The sequence below is a fragment of the Aethalodelphis obliquidens genome, unplaced genomic scaffold (assembly GCF_003676395.1).
Source record: "Aethalodelphis obliquidens isolate GAN/ISIS:26980383/991018 unplaced genomic scaffold, ASM367639v1 scaffold67, whole genome shotgun sequence".
Classification (NCBI taxonomy): Eukaryota; Metazoa; Chordata; class Mammalia; order Artiodactyla; family Delphinidae; genus Aethalodelphis; species Aethalodelphis obliquidens.
In genome coordinates, this window is record NW_020838011.1 from 9,131,459 (window position 1) to 9,152,523 (window position 21,065).

A 21,065-nucleotide genomic window follows, 5' to 3' on the forward strand; every position below is an offset into this window, starting at 1 on the left:
AGTGTAAAAAACAAAGAACACAAAGATCAGCAATGAACTATTTATAGTAATCCACATGTCAGTTTAGTCCTTTGACTCAGAAATATACACCAAAAGAAAGGAAATAACTTCACGATAACACTCACTATACTTTCTTTCCCACCCTCTACAATTTTTGTAGAAAAATATAAGAAAATAGAATGAGAATAATAATGGGGAATACTTAATCTTTGACAGTTATAATTTTCTCATGTTCTGATCTAATGCTTCATTTTATGCAATTAAAAACCTTGCTAGGTAGTATAAAAATAATAACACTCTATCAAGCCACATGCTCACCTCAAATTGTTACCAAAAAGAAAACAAATCAGCATCTCTACAGTAATCAGAGAAATCTGGACTTGAATCTATTGTCACATTTTTGGAGGATGATGATTAAATAAGGTAATGTATGTAAATACGTAAGACAGCACTTGGCATGTAATGTACCTAAATAAATTGTAGCGATTATCATTATTATTATTTTGAGACACTAAAGCATAAATTTTACCAGATGGCCTTCCTTGATAATCTATTCGCTCCCCTCTCCAATATTCCAAAGGTTTTGATCGTGTTCTCATGGTCCTGCGAACATTTGGTGTGTTGGAGGGCAATACTGTAAAAAGACATCAGACAAAAAATGCACATGTATGTTTAGTTGGATGATACTCTGCAGTGAAAAGATTGATATTACTTTCTAGAACACAAATGCTTTTAGACAAAACACTAGAAAAACAAATTTTAAGACATATTTGTGTTATTAAAGAAATGCCAAGCTACTAGATTGGAAAAGATTTAAAAACATGGTAACATTCATGGTTAATGATGTTAAAGGTACACCGGAATTCTCATATATTGTAGGTAGAAATGTAAACTGATTGATGACAATTTGACAATACCTATAATTGTAATACTGTGTGACGTAGAAATTTCATCTTTAGAAAATGAGTTTGCAAAATATTCACAAAAATGGGCAAAGATATAGGTGTTAAGTACATTCATGGTAGTACTGTTCATAATAGAAACAGAAAAGAAAAAGCAAAAAGCAAACTGAAAACCACCTAAATGCTCCACAATAGGAAGTTTATAAATCAGGGGTGGTTATGTATACATGTGTTTGTGTGTATACACACATATCTATTCGTTTTATGTGAACAAGGCAAAGTTCTATGTACTAAGTTTGTTGGCTACATAATCAACTTCCTATGTTCTTACTTACTTCTGGTTTGCTGGAGTTGTCCAATTCTGAAAGTGGTCTAACAAAATCTCCCAGTCTAACTGTATTGTTTAAATTAAAATCTCCTTGCTTTTCCTTAGTTTTTTTCCTTTACACATTTTAGTTGCTAGGTTGTTTGGTACATAGTAGTTTATGATTTTTCTATCTTCTTCATAAAGTGCTAATTTTATTATTACAAGTCCTTCATCCTGTTCAGCACTTTTAACCTTAAATTTCAATTCACCTAATATTAAAAAATATACTACTTTCTTTCTGTTTATATTAGTCTACTTAATTCTTTGATAATCTTCTATTTTAAAACCTGTTTTAAGTATTTCTTATAAACACATAGGTAAGTTTGTTTTGTTTAACCAAATCTGATAGTCTCTATCTTACTAGAGGAATTCAATCCATTCACACTTATTTAGTATAACAAGTAATATACATCTATTTATTTCTTCCATTTTACTTTATATTTACAGGTTATTTTACATCAGTGATTCTCTTTTTCCCTCATTCTCACTGGTTTGGTCAGAATACCATTTCTTCCTCCATACCCCAAACCTTGGTCATTTCAAAGTTTACTGTGCTTTTTCACTCTAATATTGGTTACCTTCCCATTCCTGACACTCAACAGTCATACTCATTTCTCCATCATTATATTAAAAACTATATCCCCGGGGCTTCCCTGGTGGTGCAGTGGTTGAGAGTCCGCCTGCCGATGCAGGGGAGACGGGTTCGTGCCCCGGTCCGGGAAGATCTTACATGCCGCGGAACGGCTGGACCCGTGAGCCATGGCTGCTGAGCCTGCGTGTCTGGAGCCTGTGCTACGCAACGGGAGAGGCCACAACAGTGAGAGGCCTGCATACAGCAAAAAAACAACAAAAAAAACCTATATCCCCTACCAAGATGTTATTGTCTCCTTTTTCTCATTTAGTAAAATGAAACTTTTACACTACTTTTATTACCCCTCTTCCACTCCTACTCTCCTCCCCACCACACCAAGTTTTGTTAAGATAGTGTGGATTTCAAGCTATCACTGCAAAAATCCTTACTTAGTACTTATAAATCCCCAATCATATTAGCATTTAGTAGTAGACATATCCTAAGGTGTGAGCAATGAGACACACCTTTATATAATCCCCTTTCCTGGGATACATGTGGAACCTATGACACACTCAACACAATATGGCAAAAGCAATGGGAAGTCACTTCTGTGATTACATCATGATCATACATATAAGACACTACCAGAAGGAGAGAAAAATTCTTCCTTGCTCACTTTGGAGAAGCAAGCTGCCATACTGTGAAGGGTCTATGAAAAGGGTCATGCACCAAGGAACTGCAGGTGACCCCTAGAAGTTGAGACTAGTGGCCCATGGCTCACAGCCACCAAGGAAACATGTACCTCAGTCCTACAATTCCAAGGAACTGAATTCTGCTAACAACTACATGAGCTTGTGGTGGTTAACAGGATCTCGAGCCTCAGGTAAGATCATGGCCCAGGCTGAGACGCTGGACTGCAGCCTGTGAAACCCTTGAACAGAGGACCCAGCTAATTTGTGCCTGAGCTCCTGACCCACGGAAACCAAGGGATAATAATGTGTGTTGTCTAAACAACTAAATTTGTAGTAATTTGGTACACAGCAGCAGAAAACAAATATACATTGTTTAAATTTAACCACGTATATTCAGAATCATTCCTCAGCACTGTTTCCTCTCTTTGAACTCATTTTTTACTTATATGATAGTTGGTTAGATTACCTTACATGGATATTTTATATAGAGGAAGCTGAACTTAATCTTGCACTATCTGCAAAATAAATTCAGTTATCAGAAAGAAAGATATCGTGGCTAGTTAAAACAAAGGACTGTAATGCATTTTTTTTTTTTACCATCTTTATTGGAGTATAACTGCTTTACAATGTTGTGTTAGTACCTACTGTATAACAAGGTGAATAAGCTATAGGTATACATATATCCCCATATCCCCTCCCTCTTGCGCCTCCCTCCCATCCTCGCTATCCCACCCATCGAGGTGGTCGCAAAGCACTGAGCTGATCTCCCTGTGCTATGCAGCTGCTTCCCACTAGCTATCTATTTTACATTTCATAGTGTATATATGTCAATGTTACTCTCTCACTTCGTCCCAGCTTACCCTTCTCCCTCCCCGTGACCTCAAGTCCATTCTCTACGTCTCTGTCTTTATTCTTGTCCTGCCCCTAGGTTCATCAGAATCATTTTTTTTTTTTAGATTCCATATATGTGTGTTAGCATACGGTATTTGTTTTTCTCTTTCTGACTTACTTCACTCTGTATGACAGACTCTAAGTCCATCCAACTCACTACAAGTAACTCAATTTCATTTCTTTTTATGGCTGAGTAATATTCCATTGTGTGTGTGTGTGTGTGTGTGTGTGTGTGTGTGTGTGTGTGTATATGCCACGTCTTCTTTATCCATTCATCGCTTTATGGACACTTAGGTTGCTGCCATGTCCTGGCTATTGTAAATAGTGCAGCAATGAACACTGTGGTACATGACTCTTTGAATTGTGGTTTTCTCAGGTATATGACCAGTAGTGGGACTGCTGGGTCATATGGTAGTTCTATTTTTAGTTTTTTAAGGAACCTCCATTCTGTTCTCCATAGTGGCTGTATCAATTTACATTCCCACCAACAATGCAAGAGCGTTCCCTTTTCTCCACAACCTCTCCAGCATTTATTGTTTGTAGATTTTGTGATGATGGCCATTCTGACTGGTGTGAAGTGATACCTTATTGTAGTTTTGATTTGCATTTCTCTTATGATTAGTGATGTTGGGCATATTTCCATGTGTTTGTTGGCAATCTGTATATCTTCTTTGGAGAAATATCCATTTAGGTTTTCTGCCCACTTTTGGACTGGGTTTTTTATTGATATTGAGCTACATGAGTTGCTTGTATATTCTGGAGATTAATCCTTTGTCAGTTGCTTCATTTGCACATATTTTCTCCCATTCTTAGGACTGTCTTTTCGTCTGGTTTATGGTTTCCTTTGCTGTGCAAAAGTTTTTAAGTTACATTAGGTCCAATTGTTTATTTTTGTTTTCATTCCCTTTACTCTAGGAGGTGGGTCAAAAAGGATCTTGCTGTGATTTATCTCATGGAGTGTTCTGCCTATGTTTTCCTCTAAGAGTTTTACAGTGTCTGGCCTTACATTTAGGCCTTTAATCCATTTTGAGTTTATTTTTGGGTATGGTGTTAGGGAGTGTTCTAATGTCATTCTTTTACATGTAGCTATCCAGTTTTCCCAGCACCACTTATTGAAGAGGCTGTCTTTTCTCCATTGTATATTCTTGCCTCCTTTATCAAAGAAAAGGTGACCATATGTGCATGGCTTTATCTCTGGGCTTTCTATCCTGTCCCATTGATCTATATTTCTGTTTTTTTTGCCAGTACCATACTGCCTTGATTACTGTAGCTTTGTAGTACAGTCTGAAGTCCAGGAGCCTGATTCCTCCAGCTCTGTTTTTCTTTCTCAAGATTGCTTTGGCTATTCGGGGTCTTTTGTGTTTCCATACAAATTGTGAAATATTTTGTTCTGGTTCTGTGAAAAATACCATTGGTAGTTTCACAGGGATTGCACTGAATCTGTAGATTGCTTTGGGTAGTATAGTCATTTTCACAATGTTGATTCTTCCAACCCAAGAACATGGTATATCTCTCCATCTGTTTGTATCATCTTTAATTTCTTTCATTAGTGTCTAATATTTTTCTGTATACAGGTCTTTTGTATCCTTAGGTAGGTTGATACCTAGGTATTTTATTCTTTTCGTTGCAATGGTAAATTGGAGTGTTTCCTTAACTTCTCTTTCAGATTTTTCATTAGTGTTTAGGAATACAGGAGATTTCTGTGCATTAATATTGTATATTGCTACTCTACCAAATATATTGATTAGCTCTAGTAGTTTTCTGGTAGCATCTTTAGGATTCTCTATGGATAGTATCATATCATCTGCAAACAGTGACAGTTTTACTACTGCTTTTCCGCTTTGGATTCCTTTTATTTCTTTTTCTTCTCTGATGGCTGTGGCTAAGGCTTCGAAAACTATGTTGAATACTAGCGGTGAGAGTGGGCAACCTTGTCTTGTTCCTGATCTTATAGGACATGGTTTCAGTTTTTCACCATTGAGAACGATGTTGACTGTGGATTTGTCATATATAGCTTTTACTATGTTGAGGTAGGTTCCCTCTATGCCAACTTTCTGGAGAGTTTTTTCATAAATGGGTGTTGAATTTTGTCAAAAGCATTTTCTGCATCTATTGAGATTATTATATGGTTTTTAATCCCTCTATTTGTTAATATGGTGTGTCATTATTAATTGATTTGTGTATACTTAAGAATCCTTGCATTCCTGGGGTAAACCCCACTTGATCATGGTGTATGAACCTTTTAATGTGCTGTTGGATTCTGTTTGCTAGTATTTTGTTGAGGATTTTTGCATCTATGTTCATCAGAGATACTGGCCTGTAGTTTTCTTTTTTTGTGACATCTTTGTCTGGGTTTGGCTTCAGGGTGATGGTAGCTTCGTAGAATGAGTTTGGGAGTATTCCTCCTACTGCTATATTTTCGAACAGTTTGAGAAGGATGGGTGTTAGCTCTTATCTAAATGTTTGACAGAATTTGCCTGTGAATCCATCTGGTCCTGGGCTGTTTATTGGAAGATTGTTAATCACAGTTTCAATTTCAGTGTTTGTGATTGGTCTGTTTATATTTTCTATTTCTTCCTGGTTCAGTCTCGGAAGGTTGTACTTTTCTAAGAATGTGTCCATTTCTTCCAAGTTGTCCATTTTATTGGCATAGAGTTGCTTGTAGTCTAATCTCTCATGATCCTTTGTATTTCTGCACTGTCAGTTGTTACTTCTCCGTCTTCAGTCCTAATTCTGTTGATTTGAGTCTTCTCCCTTTTTTCTTTATAAGTCTGGCTAATGGTTTATCTATTTTGTTTATCTTCTCAAAGAACCAGCTTTTAGTTTTACTGATCTTTGCTATTGTTTCCTTCATTTCTTTTTCACTTATTTCTGATCTTATCTTTATGAATTGTTTCCTACTGCTAACTTTGGGTTTTCTTGTCCTTCTTTCTCTAATTGCTTTAGGTGTAAGGTTAGGTTGTTTATTTGAGATTTTTCTTGTTTCTTAAGGTAGGATTGTTTTGCTATAAACTTCCCTCGTAGAACTGCTCTTACTGCATCCCACAGGTTTTGGGTCATCGTGTTTCCGTTGTCATTTGTTTCTAGGTATTTTTTGATTTCCTCTTTGATTTCTTCAGTGACCTCTTGGTTATTCAGTAGCGTATTGTTTAGCCTCCATGTGTTTGTATATTTTACAGTCTTTTTCCCGTAAATGATATCTAGTCTCACAGCGTTGTGATCAGAAAAGATACTTGATACAATTTCAGTTTTCTTAAATTTACCAAGGCTTGATTTGTGACGCAACATATGGTCTATCCTGCAGAATGTTCCATGAGCACTTGAGAAGAAAGTGTATTCTGTTGTTTTTGGATGGCATGTCCTATAAATATCAATTAAGTCCATCTTGTTTAATGCGTCATTTAAAGCTTGTGTTTCCTTATTTATTTTCATTTTGGATGATCTGTCTGTTGGTGAAAGTGGGGTGTTAAAGTCCCCTACTATGATTGTGTTACTTTTGATTTCCCCTTTTATGGCTGTTAGCATTTGCCTTATGTATTGAGGAGCTCCTATGTTGGGTGCATATATTGTTACATTTGTTGTATCTTCTTCTTGGATTGATCCCTTGATCATTCTGTAGTGTCCTTCTGTGTCTCCTGTAATAGTCTTTATTTTGTCTGATAGGAGAATTGCTACTCCAGCTATCTTTTGATTTCCATTTGCATGGAATATCTTTTTCCATCCCCTCACTTTGTCTGTATGTGTCCCTAGGTCTGAAGTGGGTATCTTGTAGACAGCATATATACGGGTCTTGTTTTTATATCCATTCAGCCAGTCTGTGTCTTTTGGTGGGAGCATTTAGTCCATTTACATTTAAGATAATTATCAATATGTATGTTCCTATGACCATTTTCTTAATTGTTGTTGGTTTGTTTTTGTAGTTCTTTTCCTTCTCTTGTGTTTCCTGCCTATAAATCTGGTTTGGTGGTGCTGAATTCCCATAACTTTTGCTTATCTGTAAAGGTTTTAATTTCTCCATCGAATCTCAATTAGATCCTTGCTGGGTAGAGTAATCTTGGTTGCAGGTTTTTCCCTTTCATCACTTTAAATATGTCCTGCCACTCCCTTCAGGCTTGCAGAGTTTCTGCTGAAAGACCAGCTGTTAACCTTATGTGGATTCCCTTGTATGTTACTTGTTGCTTTTCCCTTGCTGCTTTTAATACTTTTTCTTTGTATTTAATTTTTGATAGTTTGATTAATATGTGTCTTGGTGTGTTTCTGTTTGGGTTTATCTTGTATGGTACTCTCTGTGCTTCCTGGACTTGATTGTCTATTTCCTTTCCCATGTTTGGGAAGTTTTTGGCTATAATCTCTTCAAATATTTTCTCAGACCCTTTTTCTTTCTCTTCTTCTTCTGGGACCCCTATAATTTGAATGTTGGTGCGTTTAATGTTGTCCCAGAGGTCTCTGACTGTCCTCAATTCTTTTCATTCTTTTTTCTTTATTATGCTCCCTGACAGTTATTTCCACCATTTTATTTTCTAGCTCACTTGTCTGTTCTTCTGCCTCAGTTATTCTGCTATTGATTCCTTCTACAGTATTTTTAATTTCAGTAATTGTGTTGTTCATCACTGTTTGTTTGCCTTTTAGTTCTTCCAGATCCTTGTTAAATGTTTCTTGTATTTTCTCCATTCTGTTTCCAAGATTTTGGATCATCTTTACTATCATTACTCTGAATTCTTTTTCAGATAGACTGCCTATTTCCTCTTCATTTGTTTGGTTTGGTGGGTTTTTACCTTGCTCCTTCATCTGTAACATATTTTTTTGTCCTTTTTTTTTTTTTTGATGGGTGGTGCTGTATTCCTGTCTTACTGGTTGTTTGGCCTGAGACGTCCAGCACTGGAGTTTGCAGGCACTTGGATAGAGCCAGGTCTTGGTCCTGAGATGAGGACCTCCAGGAGGCCTCACTCCAATTGATATTCTGTGGGGGCTGAGGTTCTCTGTTAGTCCAGCGGTTTGGACTCGCAGCTCCCACCACAGGAGCTCGGGCACGACCTTTGGCCTGATGACTAAGATCCCACAAGCTTCGTGGTGCATAAAAAAAAGAAAAAGAAAGAAAGAGAAAAGGAGCAGTACAATATCAAAGAATAAAAAACAAAATAGGTCTTCCCTGGTGTCGCAGTGGTTGAGAGTCCGCCTGCCGATGCAGGGGACATGGGTTCGTGCCCCGGTCCGGGAAGATCCCACATGCCACGGAGCAGCTTGGCCCATGAGCCATGGCCGCTAGGCCTGTGCATCCGGAGCCTGTGCTCTGCAACGGGAGAGGCCACAACAGTGAGAGGCCCACGTACCGCAAAAAACATAAATAAATAAAAAATAAAATTAGAAAGATAAAAAATATATCAGGAAAAATAAAAGTATAATAGAAACAACCAGTCACTGGGGGTTCATCCTGTCCCCTTAGGGGTCCATGGTCCCCCACCAGTGCCTGGTACGTGCCCTAGTTGTGAGGAGACATGAATTCCACATGCTCCTAGTATGCCATCTTGACTATGCCTGCCTCTGTAATACATTTCTGAAAGGCTATATATATTACTTTATTCTTCCAGAGTTGCATATGTAAGTCGTGGGAGTCAGATTTTGTTGGGGTTTTTTTTCTCCTTTATATGTAACTTTTCTGTCTGGAAGCTTTCTTCTATCCTTGAAATTCAGGAATTTTATTCACTTATGTCTAGAGATGTATCTTTTTCATTAATTCTCTCTGGCAGTTGGTAAACTTTCTCAAATTGCAGATCAAGCCTATCTTTACTCCAGGGAAGTTTTAATTGTTTTTTGTTTGTTTGTTTGTTTTTTGTTTGTTTTTTGCGGTACGCAGGCCTCTCACTCTTGTGGCCTCTCCCGTTGCGGAGCACAGGCTCCGGACACCCAGGCTCAGCGGCCATGGCTCACGGGCCCAGCCGCTCCGCGGCATGTGGGATCTTCCTCGACTGGGGCACAAACCCGCGTCCTCTGCATTGGCAGGCGGACTCCCAACCACTGCGCCACCAGGGAAGCCCACAGAAGTTTTAACTAGTACTTTCTTTAACTGTTTTCATTCCTCCATCTGTTTCTTTTTTCTGGAAATCCTGTTATTTGCATGTTTTATCTGCTGTCTCCCTGTTATTTCCACTGCATATTTTTTTCTTCATTGTTTCCATCTTTTTTTATATTTCTGTTCTGATGAATTTCTTCAATGTCAATACCAGCTACTAATTCAGCTCTCAACAGAAAATATATTTACTTTCAGTTCATGTACTGACTTTTTAAACTGAAAAATTACGCTTTAGCAACCAGAAAGCCTTCTATGATATAACTAGATCTCTGACAGTACTCATATTTCCTTCATTGTTAAAATTGTTATCCATCTACTACAATGGTTCTAGCACACCAGAAGCTGCCTACTGTTGCTAGGCATAATTCTTGATTTTCCTCTCTTGGGTTGCTGGAGCCCCTGCTCAGGGACACTTTTATTTCTCTTTGCCTACTCTGACTCTAGGCATATTCCACTCCAAGACAAGCATTAAGCACTGAGAAGTATAGCAGCCTCTCTTCACATGGGCCTACAAAATACTAACTGACAAGATGTGAGGTTTTGGTTGAAGCAATTAGAAAAAGCTTCATTCCTACAGGTTCTCTTCAGGTACAGGTGTAGAAGCCTCAAGTATAGGGGGAGAGATAAAAAGCCACTCCAGTTCCACAAAGGTGAGAGGTCCCATGAATCTTGACCAGCAAATATCTCTTTGAAAACCATAGTTTTAATCCTCATGTGAGCCTCTCCATGGATTCCTTAGCTCCCAGCTTACTTATCCTAGTTACTGCTTTGTTTAGGTGTGAACTGGAAAAAACGGGAGAAGTTGTCAGGGATGCCATCTACCTAGCAGTTACATTTTATATAATTCTCCACCCTAGCTTCTTAGCTTATCAGCTCCCTACTATAGAGCAATGAGTGAGAGGATTACAGGCTTCATAAATGGACAATAAAGAAACTCAGTGGCCTGTGATGATTTACCATGAAATTCATGAAAACTAAATACAAGTTTTACTTTCTCTGACAATTAATCCACATAATATTTTCCCCCTGCCTGAGAAAAAATTAAGTTATATTTAGAAATAAAGGTTTTATAATATGAAAATATTAAGAGAAAAGTAATCTTACCTAATTTGTGATGCACCTTGTTCTCTGGTGTTGAGTTAGACCTTTTTACTCTTGAATCATCTGCAAATTGCAGAAGCAATATCATGAGCAATGGCCACTAATTTCATGTTGAGTTAAAGTGTGCTACTCGGTCAACTTCAGTATAAATATTTTAAAATAAAATTCAACCTGAAAATACATTTTTTTTCTTAGAAAATAAGTTCTTTACTTGGATGCATACTCCTTTTTTTTATAACATCTTTATTGGAGTATAATTTCTTTACAATATTGTGTTAGTTTCTGGTATATAACAAAGTGAATCAGCTATATGCATACATATATCCCCATATCCCCTCCCTCTTGTGTCTGCCTCCCACCCTCCTTATCCCACCCATCTAGGTGGTCGCAAAGCACTGAGCTGATCTCCCTGTGCTATGCAGCTGCTTCCCACTAGCTATCTATTTTACATTTTGTAGTGTATATATGTCAGTGTTACTCTCTCATTTCATCCCAGCTTACCCTTCTCCCTCCCCGTGTCCTCAAGTCCATTCTCTACATCTCTGTCTTTATTCCTGTCCTGCCCCTAGGTTTATCAGAACAATTTTTTTTTTTTTTTTTTTTTAGATTCCATGTATATGTGTTAGCATACGGTATTTATTTCTCTCTTTCTGACTTACTTCACTCTGTAGGACAGACTCTAGGTCCATCCACCTCACTACAAATAACTCAATTTCGTTTCTTTTTATGGCTGAGTAATATTCCATTGTATACATGTGCCACATCTTCTTTATCCATTCATCTGTCAACCTGACAATACATTTTATTACTCCCTTTGCTTTTCACTGCTGAGAAATGAAGGCTAGTGAAAAAGAGTATAATATGTCTCTAGATTTTGCTACAGTGAATATATCTTAAGATGATAACAGTTACAAGTAACAAAAAACAAACAGGTTTTCTATTGCTTGTGGACTTTAAGTGAAATAAGCCACTGGGTGGATAAAAATGCAAAGAGTGATAATGAATAATTACTCTGTTAATAAAGTAATCTATGATTCTTAAAGTTGTAAATAGTGCAACCATACTGAATTTACTTAGCAGTGTGACAATTAGGTCAAGAGTTCTAAACTTTAGTGTGATAAATAGCATCTAAACATAACAACCATCAATTATTTCCCTTCCTATGCACAAACGCTGTTCTTTATCAAGAGGCAAAGTTTAATTGCCTTCTCCTTGAATCACCACTGGCCTTAGTGAGTTGCTTGACTAATGGAATGCACAGAAATGACATTCTGGGACTTTGAAAGCTAATTCCTCAGAAGACACGCAGGTGCCACCTGGATCTCTTGGAACTTCAGTCTGAGGAAAGACAGCCATCATTATGAAGACTGATTACCCCAAGACTGCCATGCTGTGAGGAAACCCAAGATAACCAAGTGGAAAGGCCAGGTGGAGGAAAAGAGATGCTTGGCCAGCCCCCAATTATTTCAGCCACCCTGGCAAGGTACCAAATATATGAGTAAATAAGTCACCATGGATTTCCAGTCCAGCTGATATTTCAAGTGACTCCAGCCCCAGCAGCTTGCATCTAACTACAAATGCATGAGAGCCAAAATGAGAATTGCCCAGCTAATAAACTAAGTCAACCCACAGAACCATAAGAGATAAATCGACTGTTGTATTAAGCCATGAAGTTTGGGATGTTAAGTTATGCAGCAATATGAAACTAGAATACTTAATATCCATGAACCATCTTAGATTTTTAATACAATTTTGTGTGTAATATACATTTCCTGAAAAGCAGGTCTAAGTTTTCATTACATTCTCAGCTAAAGAGTAGAAGGTTTCTTTTTTGGGATCATGAAAGTGTTCTAAAATTTACTGTGGTGATAATTATAAACTACTGAATTATATACTATAAATGCGTTAATTGTATGGTATGTGAAGTACATCCCAATAAAGCTATTCCAAAAAAAAAAAATATATATATATATATATATATATATACAATTTCCCTTGTACTTCCCACTATAACAAGTAGAGGATTAGTCGTTCTTGGAAATTTTCCTATAGCAGTGGGCTCTGGAGGCAACTGTGGGAGACAAGAGAAGGAACAAAGCAAATGAATAAATATACTGAGGATAATGGGAGCCAGGCTTCTCACTATCCTTGAGAAAGGGTTTATTAAAATGGAAAAGGGAGGGCTTCCCTGGTGGCGCAGTGGTTGAGAGTCTGCCTGCCGATGCAGGGGACACAGGTTCATGCCCCGGTCTGGGAAGATCCCACGTGCCGCGGAGCGGCTGGGCCCATGAGCCATGGCTGCTGAGCTCCACAACGGGAGAGGCCACAGCAGTGAGAAGCCTGCGTACCACAAAAACAAAACAAAACAAAAATGGAAAAGGGAAAGTCAAACATGCTGGACTGGAGTTGGAGGTACTGATGTGAACTCATGGTTTCTAAATACAGAAACACCTCAGAGATATTGAGAGTTTCGTTCCAGACCACTGCAATAAAACAAATCTGGCAATAAAGTGAGTCACATGAATATTTTTGTTTCCCAATACATATAAAAGTTATGTTTACACTATAATGTAGTCTATTAAATGTGCAAAAGCATTATGCCTAAAAATCAATGTATCTTAAATACTTTATTGCTAAAAAATGCTACATATCATCTGTGCCTTCTGCAAGTCGTAATGTTTTTTTACAGTAGTAACAAAGATCACTGATCACAGATTACCATAATATAATAATAATGAAATATTGTGTTAATTACCAAAATGTGACACAGAGATACTAAGTGAGCAAATGCCATTGGAAAATGGTGCCAATTGACTTGTTTGATCAGGGCTGCCTGCCGCAAAACTTCAATTTGTAAAAAATGCAAAATCTGTGACACACATTAAAGCAAAGAGCAATAAAGCAAGGGATGCCTGAATAAATACAGAAAGAAGATACAGATGCTTGTGTATGTACAGTGCACATATATATGTATGTGTGTGTTTATCTATTTCCTATCTCAGTCCACTGAGAGAACCTAAAAGCCGTGATATCCCAGTAACAATGAGTATACCAAGCACCCGGATCTAAGTTTCTAAATGTCATTCTCCACTAGGTTCCTTTGGAGAAATAACTGATTCCAGAGTAGAGGCAGGGGAAGGAGCCTGGAACATCTTCTGCCAAAAAATAAGACAGTATTCAAAAAATGACAGAAACATGACAACAGGTCTCAGGAACCAGTTGAAAGGATGTCTCCTCCTGGCCAAATTTGGCACAATTTGAGTACCAGAATAAATGATAAAGATTATAACCCACTGAATAAAATAGGAACCCAGTAGTAGTTCATAATAATATAAATAAATGAATAATGAATAAATAAATGGGGAAGGAGTAAGTAAAACTATTTCTTATAGGATGCCAACTAACAGAGAAGAAATTAGGGAAATAGAAAATAGTAATTTGGTACCACCATTAGCGGATTCAGGTGGGAATATTCAAAAGATGCTAATATTGGTGCAGAGGTTTGAAAAGGGACAAGTTACTAAAATAGGATATAGTTCCACAAAATACTTATCAATTACCAAAGAGAAAAACCCTGAGTGGAGAAACCTGGCAGACAATAACTTGAACAGGTGATGAAGATTAAAATCACTAGTAGAGGGGCTTCCCCAGTGATGCAGTGGTTAAGAATCCACCTGCCAATGCAGGGGACACCGGTTCGAGCCCTGGTCTGGGAAGATCCCATATGCTGCAAGGCAACTAAGCCTGTGTGCCACAACTACTGAAGCCCGCACACCTAGAGCCCGTGCTCTGCCACAAGAGAAGCCACTGCAATGAGAAGCCTGCACACCACAATGAACAGTAGCTTCCACTCACTGCAACTAGAGAAAGCTAGCACGCAGCAACAAAGACCCAACACAGCCAAAAATAAATAAATAAAATAAATAAATTTATTTTAAAATTAAATAAATAAATAATTAAAATCACTAGTAGAAGATGAGTCAGCACTGTTTGCCTCCTAATGTGATGCACAAAGAACACAGCCATTTCTGTAGTATTTCTGTTAAATATGCATGGCTCATATCTGATCATGAGGAAATTAGAGACACCCAGGTTGAAGGTCATTCTAAAGAATGAAAAGCTCTTTAAAAAAGTGTCAAGGTCAGGAAAGTTAGAAGAAGACTAAAGAACTATTCCTTATTGAAAGAAACTGAAGGGACATGAGACCCAAACACAGTCCATGATCCTAGATTGGATCCTGAACCAGAGAGAAAAAGGAACACTGATGGAACTGCTGGTGAAATCTGCATGGAGTCAGTGAAGGAAGACTAGTGTTATATTAATGCTGATTTCCTGACATGGATGGATGAAGAGTGATTATGTTCTTGTCTTGCATCATGTCTGCACATACTCACACAATAATATGTATGCGACCTGCACTTGAACAGTCCAAAAAAAAGACTAATAAACATGTATAAACATTTATGTAGAGATGGCAGGGAGGGAAATGAAACAAATATTGTAAAATGTTGGAAATTATGGGAACTGGATGAAGGGGATATGGTATTTGAGTAAATTTAAAATTATTTCCCAGAAGAGTATAAAACAAAACAAAGCCAAACACAGAGACAACTCCAGAATTTCAAAGACTAACAAAGCCTAATAAGCATGAAAATGGAAGAAACAGGTTATTTACAAAGGAAAAAAGAAGTAAGGCTGGCTTACAATATCTACTCATAAGCATTAGCTATCATGAGATAAAAGAGCAATAGCCAAATAGTTTAAAGAACAAAAAGATTGTGACTCAAAAGACTTTTACTATTTGACTAGTTGTTCATTGTGATAAAAAAGAAAGTTCCTGAGTCCTTGCTAGCATGTGTGAGACTTATCTACCAACTTTACAAAGAAGTAACAAAGCATATCTGTTAAACATTTATTAAAGGAAAAAAATACTGACAGAGCAAGTCAAAAATAAAAATTCAATCATGCTGTTTGAAGCCACTCTGCTTTAGTTTGGTAAAAAAAAAAAGGTTAAGTAAAAGGAAGAAAAGAAATATAAGAAACAAAAACAAACCAAAAGAAAGCTGGGAGTCACAATGTTAATATTAGACAAAAGAAGACTACAAAGTAAAAGCATTGTAACATGATCAAGAAGGTAAATTTGACCAAAACAGGTACATTCCATATGCAAACTTACATGCTCAGTAAGAGCGCTGAAATGTACATAGTAAAGACTGCAGGAAATAGGAGAGACAGACCACTGCAAAGCAAACACTTTACCGTCAACTCTGGCGATCCTTAACAGACCTCACAAATGATAAGGATACAAATCATAAGAATAATATGAAACACAGAATGTCCAAATCTAAGATCCTGTTCTTTTCCCCCAAATCTGCCCTTCTCTAGTAGTTTCCAAATCAAGAAATGACAACGCCATTCTTCCAGGTGCTCAGGCCAAAAACTTTAAAGTCCATTATCCTTGACACCTCACTTTCTTTTACACCTTACATCCCATCCATCAGGAAATCATGTTGATTCTACCATCAAAAACACCTAAAATCCTACTACTGCTCTCCACCTTCCACTGCTAACCCCCTAGTCCAAGCTACCGCCTCACAAGGGGATTACTAATGTCTCACCAACTGGTCTCCCTGCTTCCAACCTTACACCTGCCCCCTTCAAACTTATCAGTCCACCCCTAATGTGTATTCTACAGCAGCCGCAATTATTCTGTTTATAGGTTAGTCATGTCTCTCTTCTGCTCAAAATCCTCCAATGGCTTCCCATCTCTCTCAGTAAAGCCCGAAATCCTTATAGTAGCCTTTAACATGCTATATGATCTTTCATTCTTGTTAGCTCTGTGACATCATCTCCTACTACCCTCTCCCTCTCTTCCTCAACTCCAGCCTTCCCAGCCTCCTTGGTGTTTCTTGATCAAAACCTTTGCCCTTATCTTCCCTCTGCATGAGGCACTATTTCTCCATAGAGCTGCATGATTTGATTTCTCACCTTTCTCATATCTTTGCTCAAATTATCACTTCTTCAGTAAGACCTTTTCTGCCCATCTATCTAAAAATGTAACTCGCATTTCCCACCCTAAAAATCACTGCTTTATTTTTCTACTCTCAACATCCAACAAATCACAAGTTTTGATATCTTTTTCCCTTAGAATGCATAGTAAGTATTCCATAATATTCCATAAATATTTAAGAATTTTGTAAATATGCAAAGTATATTAAAAATATATATCCACTTACATTAACAAAATAATGAGTGTATATATATTTTTAATCCATATCTGTACACAAAAAGTAATATTCTCTTTTTCAAGCATCCATAGAAGAATTACAAAATTCTTCCATGAATTTTATGTGTTCTAAGCATACTCTAGAACACAAAGAAAATTCAAAGAATTAATAATACAGGGCAAAGTTATCAAGAACAATGAAATGAAACTATAAATTATTAACAAAAGAACAAAACAAAACACAACTTCTTAGGATTACAGCCAACACTGCATAACGAACATATACCAGGTATTAAAACTAAGCAAAGAATGTGTATTCATCTTTGTATCAATCTATGCGATTAGAATTGATATCGCCAGTTTACAAATAAGGAAATTGAAGCTAAGAACACTGAAATTTCTTACTCAAGATAACATAGCTAATAAGTGGTAAAGCTAGATTCAATCCCAGGTTCCTGACTCTGGAGACCAAACTCTTGACTAATGTACTCTTTTAAATAACACCTGGGTCAAAGAAAAATCACCACTATAATTCAGAGTGTACAACAATAAGAACGCTCTATTGAAAAAAAAAAAAAAAAACCTTTCATTTTAAACTAAAACTATACTCCAGAAAATTCAGCTTTTTCTTTACCAAATAAAAAGCAGAAAAATAAATATAAAAAGCATTCCACTTAGAGAAAAATAATAAAGTAAATCTAAACAAAAGGGGAAGAAACAATTTAAATGGAAAAAGAATTAGTGAATTAGGAAAGAGAAAAACAGTATAAGAGATTATATTTCAAGCACATTCTTCAGGGACATAAAAAATTATAAAACTCTCTATTAAGAGGCATTTTAAAAACTTCAACACTTAGCTTCAGTAATCATCAATATATGTCTAATCTTGCTTCATTTATACGCTTAACAGCTTTAAAATACTGCAGTATGTGTCTTAAGTGCCAATTATATTATGTCCTACTTCAAAGAAAGGACTGTCATTCATCTCTCTCATTCTTTCTCCCTCTCTCTCTTCTCCCTCCCTCCCTCTCTCACCCAGGTATAAGGTCTTAGAAATCTCTAACCATAAAGTAAGGTTCTTAAGGGTAGGTACTCAATACATATTTGCCACAAAAATGTCACTGGTGATAATTTAAATAAAACACAGCACACCTTACTTCACATGCATAACACTATAAAAATCAAGACAGTAGAAAATAAATCATAACTTACTCAAACTTTCCTGAACTTCATTATCATCCACATCTGAATTATTCATTCCAGACGTTAAATAATTCTTGAGCCTAGAAGGTCCACTTAAGAAAAAAAGGTAAACCACAAAATTTGTGCATTTATATCTATCTAATATATCTACCTTAATGGTCATTTTTATCCTAAAACTGCCAAAGGTTTTTTTCTTATAAAATATTAATAGTATACTTATTTGCTGCATAAAACAAAAAATCCACAATTTAATACCACATTTGACTTGTCAAACATGATAATACTGAATTTTATAACCCTTTAAACTAACTCATGAATCAGAGTTACAAATTTAAGTCAACTCAAATAACACTCTTTGATAAAAATCAAATCATAAGAAATAAAATTACAAATAAATCAGCTTATCTTAATTTTTTTTTAAACTACAGGCAAAAACAAGCAATTTAAAATATAGTTCAGAAGCTGTTCAGAGATGATTCAGTTTATCCCAGTCCTAGATCCTCTTCCTCCTATTATGAGCCCAAGACAGGCCTAGTGGTCACAGGCTCCCAAAGAGTAAAGAAATCTTAGCCATCCCTTCAAAGTCTGAGAATCTGCTATAATTTACCATTCTTTCATTTTGAAAAAGGGTGTATGACTTCAGATATTAGGAGACTAGGTTAATCTGGTTTGCTCACTGAGTATGCTCTCTTTAAACTTACATCCACAAATTCTTAGATGACACCCCTTTCAAAAGGTACAGCCTAATTCTAACTCCCCTCTTCTGAGTGTGGTATGGACTTAGTGACTTGTTTCTAGTGAACAGAATAAAGTGGAAGACTTCAAAGACTAGGTCATCAAAAGACACTATGGCCTCCATGATAGTCACACTTTCTCTTGGATCACCTGCTTTGTGGGAAGCCAGCTAGCTACCATACTGAATACCCTTATGGAGAGAGCCACATGACAAGAAACTGTGGCCTCTAGCTACCTTATAAGTGGATCCTCCAAGTTCTAGTCAAGCCTTCATAGGACTGCAAATCAGATAGATATCTTGACTGCTATACCTCATGAGATTCCCTGAGCCAGAACTAGCCAGCTAATTCTCTCCCAGATTTCTACCCACAAAAACTGTGAAATAATGTTTGCAAGGCACTAACAAAATTAATATTAAGCTTTGAGAGTAATCTGTTACACAGCAATTGGTAACAAATACAGTGAGTAAATCCTATTATCCTTAGAACACATGCATACCTTCCTTCCAAAACTGAAGTCCCAGGCTCTCTAGAATCCAAGTTTGACTCTGCTCGTGTCTTGCGTGTATATCCACTGATCTGAGACTTTTGATGAACATTTTGTGCAGCCATACTATCTTGATTCTTTGAGCTTCCTGTACCTCTATGAAAATGAAAAGTTTGTAATTTTTTACATTTCTTCAAAAAGTATTTCTTCTAGAAACATTACACAAGGTGGGTAGACAATATAACATCGGCTATAACAAATATCAGATAACCTTGTTCAGGTCCTAAAACTTACAACTAGTCCAGGAAGGAAATTTGACTTTAGAACCTACCAAGAGTTCTAATTTGAAAAATTCTGATAAAAGAAACGGTACAGACCTGGCCTAACTGAGATAGACGTGATGATAGGAGGGCACTGGGAGACATTAACTACAGGCAGCTTATGATGTATACTACACAGTTAAATCTATCACAGTTTTTGTTGAAAATCCACAAACAACTGAAAATTGTTTTATATGATACCTCTACTCAGCCTACTAAGGAACAGCAGAGTGCCCAGAGGGACCTAGGCTCATCTCTTTGGTAGCTGCCAGCTAACTAGCTTACCCCAAATATATGCAAACAAGATACATTATTCCTAGACTGCATAATTCTCTCTCCACTCTCACATCTTACAAGTCCTATGTTTTAATTTGTTTCTTGACTCAGTCTACCAGCCTATTCTTATCATTTGTGAAAAAAAAGTCTTTAGTTATGTTTGCAACATAACTAAAGAGCATCCAAACTTCTGAGTATTCTTTGATAGTTTATTTCTGGAGTTTCTAGTCTCCCTCTAGGTCCTACCTTCAGAGTCAAAAGAAAAAAAAAAAGGATTATTAGAGAATACTATAAACAACTGTATGCCAACAAATTAGATAACCTAGATGGAATGGACAAATTCCTAGAAACACACAAATTACCAAAACTGATTCAAGAGAAAAATAAACAACTTCAAAAGACTTATAACAAGAGAATAAATCAGTAATCAAAAAACTACCCAGAAAGAAAAGCCCAGGCCCAGATGGTTTCACCAATGAATTCTACCATCATTCAAAGACTTAATACAAATTCTTCACAAACTCTTCCAAAAAAGAAAGGAGCACTTTCCAACTCATTTTATGAAGTCAGTGTTACCCTGATAACAAAACTAGACAAAGACATCACAAGAAAACTACAGCCAAAAAAAAAAAAACCCGAAACAAAACAAAAAACCCTCAAAAAAACTAGCAACATTTTATCAACAACAACAAAAATGTATCACACAATCACCTCAGTAGATGCAAAAAAAAAAAAAAGCATTTGACAAAATGTATCTTTTCACTACAAAAACGCTCAACAAACTAGGAATAAAAAGGAACTTCCTCAACCTGATAAAATGACATCTATGAAAAACCCACAGCTAATAACATACTGAATGGTGAAAGACTCAATGCTTTCCCCCTAAGATTAAGGGCAAGATAAGGAAGTCTGCTATTGTCACTTCTACTTAGCATAGTACTAAAAATTTCAGCCAGGACAATAGTGCAAGAAAAAGAAAGAAAAAGCATCCAGATTGGAAAGGGAGAAATAAAATTATCACTATTCACAAATGACATGATCTTGTACTTAGAAAGTCTCACAAAATCTACTAAAAAGCTCTCAGAACTAATACATGAGTTCAACAAGATTGCAGGATAAAGATCAAAATACAAAGATCAATTGTATGTCTATACATTTGCAATGATCAATCCAAAAATAAAATTTAAAAAGCAATTCCATTCACAACAGCATCAAAAGGGATACT

General features: G+C 36.7%; 1 protein-coding gene across 6 annotated transcripts in view; it reads right to left on the reverse strand.

Annotated features, from left to right (window-relative positions):
- Nucleotides 1-21,065, reverse strand: part of CENPC (centromere protein C) — a 91,590-nt gene that overhangs the window by 10,024 nt on the left and 60,501 nt on the right. For 5 of the 6 annotated variants that reach the window (XR_003429348.1, XM_027089674.1, XM_027089673.1 and 2 more), the window contains 4 exons: nucleotides 19,257-19,400; nucleotides 18,033-18,115; nucleotides 10,598-10,657; nucleotides 530-634 (listed from right to left, as the gene is read on the reverse strand). Coding sequence is in view for 5 of the 6 variants with exons in the window: in XM_027089674.1 (XP_026945475.1) it covers nucleotides 530-634; nucleotides 10,598-10,657; nucleotides 18,033-18,115; nucleotides 19,257-19,400 (392 nt within the window). In the remaining variant the exon portion in view is untranslated. The remainder of the gene's footprint in view (nucleotides 1-529; nucleotides 635-10,597; nucleotides 10,658-18,032; nucleotides 18,116-19,256; nucleotides 19,401-21,065) is intronic. The other variant, XM_027089672.1, reaches the window with a different exon arrangement.